At 42.6% G+C, this 6,403-nt stretch overlaps 1 protein-coding gene across 1 annotated transcript; it reads right to left on the bottom strand.

Moving 5' to 3' along the window:
- Window positions 1–297: 297 nt before the first annotated feature.
- prpf38a (pre-mRNA processing factor 38A) lies at window positions 298–6,403 on the bottom strand. Its single transcript, XM_020656092.3, has 10 exons — window positions 6,200–6,403; window positions 4,585–4,744; window positions 3,870–3,991; window positions 3,408–3,493; window positions 3,196–3,306; window positions 2,123–2,229; window positions 1,994–2,020; window positions 1,816–1,907; window positions 912–960; window positions 298–684 (listed from the first exon to the last, which is right to left on the bottom strand). The coding sequence occupies exons 1-10, from the start codon at window positions 6,327–6,329 to the stop codon at window positions 639–641; spliced, it is 930 nt and encodes a 309-aa protein (XP_020511748.1). The 5' UTR covers window positions 6,330–6,403; the 3' UTR covers window positions 298–638.

Genomic DNA, 6,403 nt, shown 5'->3' with positions numbered 1-6,403 from the left:
ATCTGTACCATGACACAATCCCGTCTCTGAGCTCTGCAGGCGGTTCCTTCGATCTCATGGATCGGTTCTTCCTCTGATACGTCGGCTGTGAGACCTTATGTAGACAGGTGTGGTCCTTTCAAAATCAAATGGACTCCAGGAAAGGTGGAGAAACATCTCAAAGATGATCAAGAGAAATGGGAGGCACCCGAGCTAAACTTCAAATGTTGTGTTTAACCCGACTGACACGGCGGATCATCAGTTGAAGTCATCCTCATCTTCCTCTGGAATTCAATAACAACTCCAAAAACACAAAACTAAAGAATCAGGGTCTTTATTTCTGGGCGTGACACTTTTTTTTTTTAAACGTACAGAAACACTTTTTACATCCACACATATCAAAAAGGTGTCGATGAGGGGCAGGAGGGTGTGAAGCCGGGGGGATTTTCTGAGCTTTTTCTCTCTCAGAAGGCGTCCTGCAGCACAGGGCGCGCAGGTTACAGATGGAGGGAGGGATTTAATCTGTACAGAAACCTGAAGGCTTTAGCTCGTTCTCAAAGCTTCAATATCTAATAATGTAAATTAACCTTCAAAATAAGATTAAAAAAAAAAAAAAAAATGTCTGACAGTCTGGAGGTGAAAAGATACAAAAACCAGAATCACTCGTTTCCTCTTCGACTCTTCTTGTGACTCTTTTTTGAGCTCCTAAGATGAAAAGAAACAAAATTATCAGAGAAATACACAAACAGAAAGCGGGAAAGTGTCTCATCCAGAAAACGCCCGTTATGCTAACGAAAGCTTCCACAGCAAAGACGGGTTTATTTACTTTAACCTCTACGGTTTACAAGTCGTAAGACACAGATCAAAATAAGAAAATACAAATTTGTATGAAAACTGGACAAAGTTCTTCCTGCTGAGTTTATCAGACTCACCTCTCCGGGGACTTTGAGTGACTCCGATGTCTGCGGCTTCTGTTGTGACCTGGGAAAAAAAAAAAGAAAAAAAAAAAGAAAAAGAGAACTCCTTCAGAATAAAAGCAACAAAAACCATCAACAGATCACCACATGTACAAGAAGGACTTTTATAAACATAATCAGAGCCAGTATTAGTGTTGTAGTCAAAACCACACTAACCGAGAACACGACATACCTGAGACCAGAGTGCTCCAAGACCGAGACAAGACCAAGACATTTAGGGATCAAGACCGAGACAAGACTAAGACATTTAGGGATCAAGACCGAGACAAGACCAAGACATTTAGGGATCGAGACCAAGACAAGACTAAGACATTTAGGGATCAAGACCGAGACAAGACCAAGACCAAGGCAGGACGAGACCGAGACAAGACCAAGACATTTAGGGATCAAGACCGAGACAAGACCAAGACATTTAGGGATCAAGACCGAGACAAGACCGAGACATTTAGGGATCAAGACCGAGACAAGACCAAGACATTTAGGGATCAAGACCGAGACAAGACCGAGACATTTAGGGATCGAGACCAAGACAAGACCAAGACCAAGGCAGGACGAGACCGAGACAAGACTAAGACATTAAGGGATTGAGACAGAGACAAGACCAAGGCGGGCCAAGACAAGACTGAGACATTTGGGGGTCGATATTGAGACCGCTCTCAGCCAGGAAGTAGCACTGTGCAAAATTATGCGGAGCTCAATTTACTGGTGGAAGGGCAGAAACTCAAGTCTCCCCTTCTTCTCCAAACTAGCAGATGGATCAGGCTGCCACCTTCTGGTAGAGGTTTTAACTTCAACCCATGAATACGGCTTCGAATATTATCTGAGTCTAATAAAAGAACCTGAAATCTGGTCCCCGTACCTGGAGATTTGGAGCGGTGGCGTCTTTCTCTGGAACGACTGCGATGGCGGCGGGGGCTCTTGCTGCGATGGCGGTCTCTCCGTGGCGACGGGCTGACAACACACGGCAAAATAAATCAACGTGCATGATTTAAGAATGTTACATTTGACGGTAAAGAAGGTTTTTCAGGGGAACATACCTTCGCCTCTTTGGAGATCTGCTCCTCCTGAGGGGGAAAGAAGAACCACAAAGGACGGTTTGAGATATGAGTTCATGATGACATCAACACGCTTCCCTCAGTAAACCTGAGTATAAGAGAAACACCAACCGTCTGGGTGAGCGGCTGCGTCTGTAGCGAGGTGATGGAGAGCGACGGGGTCTGTCGTTGTCTCGATAACTGCGTCTGTGAGGTTCGGGGGTCTGGAGTCTCTCCGGCTGCAGGAGGGGAAAAAGAAACAGAACAAACATTTAAAAAAACGTCCATCAACTAGTTTACAAACATTTACAGATCATTCAGAGGAACATCTTTCAAACTTCAGGATTTGTATACCCTAACAATCATCGCTCCCTTGTTCGAACAGAACTCAACAAGTACAGATGAGGGATTATACCGTACTGAGATAATACGATGCATGTGGTATAAAACCGTATAAAACCTTATAAACACGTGTTTTATTCTGAAAATAAACTGGATGTTTTAATGATGTTTCTGTGTCTGACTTCCTGTCCTGCTCTGTGGTAAATTGATTTGATTTGATTTCATATCAAACCTTTATTTATTCTCAAAAAGACACTGAGATTTCCCTCGTTTCTAATGACGTCGAGATTACAAGCACAGTAAAACAAGCAAAAACACAACAAACACTCAGAATCAGTGACAAAAACCACTGAGATCATTTAAAACAGTTACAATTTGAAACAAAGTTGTTCGAAATCAAATTCCTAAACTCTGGAAGAGAGGGAAGAACTCTGATCCTTAGAGTTTGCTGGAGGGCGTTCAAAAAATTTGGGGCATCAAAAGAAAATGCAGATTTACCGAGTTCAGTAAAAGCTTGAGGGACTTTAAGAACGAGCCAATCAGAAGAACGGGTCATGTAGGCACCCGTATTCCACTCTAACAGGTCTGTGATGCAAGGTGGAAGTTTTCCAATAAGAGCCTTAAAGATATATAAAAACCAATGTTTGTAGCGCCTCTCTTCAAGAGAAGGCCAACCGGCCCTCTTGTGTTTAGCGGGCATGTCACAGTGATGCACCGTGCTTCAGCATCCAGCTAAAATCTAAGTTTTGTGTATCTGCTGCAGAACACTGCGGACTGACAGAGCTGAGACGCAGCACAGCGGAAGCACACAACGGGCTGAACACACGTCTGGTGGAATAAGCAAAGCAGTTTTCTGATTTCACCTTCTCCTCTTCCTCGTCTTCTTCCTCACTGGTCTCCACTTCATCCAGATCCTCCTCCAGAGCGCTGATCCGAGTGTCTAACATCTCAGCCTCCTCCAGGACGTGTCTCTTCTGCAGAACAAAAACACACACACACACACACACCTCAGTGATGAATATCTAAACTTAAAAACACGGTGTGTGTGTTTATTGTAGAAACGGTTCAGACATACCTGAAGCCTGGGCAGAATGATGTCACACATCCTCTCTGCATGAAGCAGCTCGTCGACAAACTCATCCACGTGCATCAACTCAAACTCTAAAACCACAGAGAGAGGAATGAAAGGAGATTTGAGGGATTTCATTTTCAGTTCACAACAAGATCAGCATCTTTGAACACGGACTGGACCTTAATGTGAAGAACCAAACTACAGAAACAAGACGGACAAAAACAATTAGTAAAAGGTCTTGAGCTTGTATATTTCTGTTCTCGTCTTCGGACTACTCAAAGCGCAGGTCACACGCTGATGGCATAACATGACGTATGTACAAGAGGTCACCGTGCTCAAGCTCGGTTGGGCCTGGAGATATGCGAGTGCAGGCCAGCGGGGGACTCAATTATGTGTGGGGGCAGCTGGGCCGAGTGTTAGTGCGCCCTTACTTTCGGGGAAACAGACTAAAAGTTTCAAACTCACCTCCGTTTCTGTTCTGAGTCTTGATTTTCCTGTAGTCGTTGTACAGCGGCTCCAGGTATTTGTAGCAGTCCACTGCAGTGCCCGTTAACCTCATGTACATCGCGCCAAGTAAACGAACATATCTGACAAAAAACAAACATAAAACAATGAGAGAGGGACGATTAACGAAATATCCACAGCCTGCCCAGTAGAGATGAGAGGACAGCAGAATTTTAAACTTTGACATATAAGTAAAAATCTAACGATATTGATTACTGTTTAGATACCACTAGAAGTCTAAGGCACCCAGTATTGAGTCATTTCTTGTTTTTTTATTTCTACACATCAGGGTTCTCCTGATGCGCGAAAAGACAACGGAGTCACAGAGATGGTAGAGGTGGCGTGCAGACAGTCTATGGTCGTGCAGCGATTACAGGGAGTAAAGGTCACCACCCCCACCCACTGGCCCCTCCCACTGGATCCAGGTGAATTCTCCTGATTATATCCTGCTGAGTTCTCACATCAGCTCACTCTGACTTTCTGCAGAATAAACACGAGGAGGCTGGAGGAGAAACTCCAGGTGAAGAGAGAAACATTCAGATGTTTGTGTTCACACATGCAACGAGTTTTGTGAACGCAACAGGATATAATCAGGAGTGTGAACAAGGCTTATGTCATTTTCATCCTTTGTTATGTTTGCTGTGTTGGTTTACATCCTCAGTAGGTTCAGACTCACTTGAAATCCTCATTTTTGATGAACTCGACAATGATGTCTTTTTCTGGTTGAATCTGCAGCATCTTCAGGGAGAGACAGAGGAAAGGAGCGGGCTTGATGTTTCCACCGTAAACTCCACCCACATACTTCAGCTCCATGGCTTTGTCGACCACCAGCTCAGCTGTGGACGACACAACAGGATAGACGTTTCATTCAGAAAGAAACCGGCTGTGAAAGAAAAGAGGGCAGAAAATACCTACTGCTGCTACTAAATTGGATTATATCATTACACAGTTAGGTGTTTACTTTCTAAACTTTAGTTGTTTATGCAGATTAAATGGTCTTCAACCTTCCTAAAAGAGCACATGTCACTCTGCTGTTCATCTCCTTACACTGGCTCCCAGTTACTGCTCACATCAAATTTAAAACTCTGCTGCTCGCTTACAAAACAGACACAAAAACGTCTCCTCCTTATTTTAACTCTCTGATCCAGGTCTACACTCCCTCCCCCCCCAACACTCTGCCAATACGCTGACTAGACTCTTCTCCTCTGTCGCCCCCCGGTGGTGGAATGAACTTCCAAACTCCATGTGATCTGCAGAGTCCCTCTGCACCTTTAAGAAAAAGCTAAAGACCCAGCTCTTTCATGAATACCTACTAACTTAATGATGATGGTCTCCATATTATTGATGATGATGATGGTAATGACGATGGTTTTTGTTTGATAAGGACGACTTATAAGATGGTTTCTATACTGATTAGAGCTCTCAAGAACTGCCCTCAATGTTGTGCTTTGCCTCTGGTCACTTCCTGTCAGCACCTGTGTGTCCAATCAGACTCAAAGCTGATCGTTTGCTCTTACTCACATTGTTCCCTTTTTTCTAGATCCTTGCTTGTGTTGTTCTTACTCTCTGATGTACGTCGCTTTGGATAAAAGCGTCTGTTAAGTGAATTGTAGAAACTGTAAATGGTCAAAAGGTTCTTGGAATTGCAAGTTAACAACTTTGATAATTGGACGTTGAATGTTTGTATCCTGGAGGACACTTCGCCCAGAAAGAGAGTAAAACAGAGTCACTCACATTTAAACATTTGTTTTAAAGGTTTTTAAGGCTGTAAGTCAACATGTTGGGATGGTTACAAATCAGATATTTACTTTCTAATTGTTTTTTATTCAAACAAATTAATTCTTTACTACTGTTTACAGCTTATGTGGATAACTACCTTTCAGTGTTTTCACTTCTTTTTTAATGCAAATCATGATTGAAAGTTAAAACATTGTTTGTAAAATGTTGTGAAAGTTGGTACAGTAAAAAAAAGGGGAAATGTTGAATTTATGCTCTAACTTGGAGACGTATCCTGGGAGATCCAGACTCCAAAATCAGTTTTATTTTAAACCAGCAATAAAAACATTTCCATAATATTTACAGATTTCTGCCCATTTAAAGGTTAAAATGTAGTCATTATAATAATATTATTATACAGACCTTACAGAAAGATATGAGGAAAGTGATTTTAATATGAACTGATGTAATTTAAATAGAGAAAACAGTTTTATTTCAGTAATCAGTAAAACCTTCAGGATGCTAACGTTAGCTCTGAACGCTAACATTAGCTCGTTAGCTAACGTGTTACTAACCGGTCAGACCGAAGCACTCCTCCTTCCAGTATTTAGATTCATAGATCCGAGTTCGGATGATTTTCTCCACCAGATACTGCGGGTTGGTCCCGTGTATACTGTTCGCATCTTTTACGGTTCTGTTCGCCATCGACAAGAGAAAATATTCACTGGATTAGCATCAAACGATGGCAGCAGCAGCAGGAGCCACTAGCGGAAGTACGA

The sequence above is a fragment of the Labrus bergylta genome, chromosome 6 (assembly GCF_963930695.1).
Source record: "Labrus bergylta chromosome 6, fLabBer1.1, whole genome shotgun sequence".
Taxonomy (NCBI): domain Eukaryota; kingdom Metazoa; phylum Chordata; class Actinopteri; order Labriformes; family Labridae; genus Labrus; species Labrus bergylta.
The sequence above is the reverse complement of the archived record's forward strand: the minus strand, read 5'-3'. Positions and strand labels throughout refer to the sequence as shown.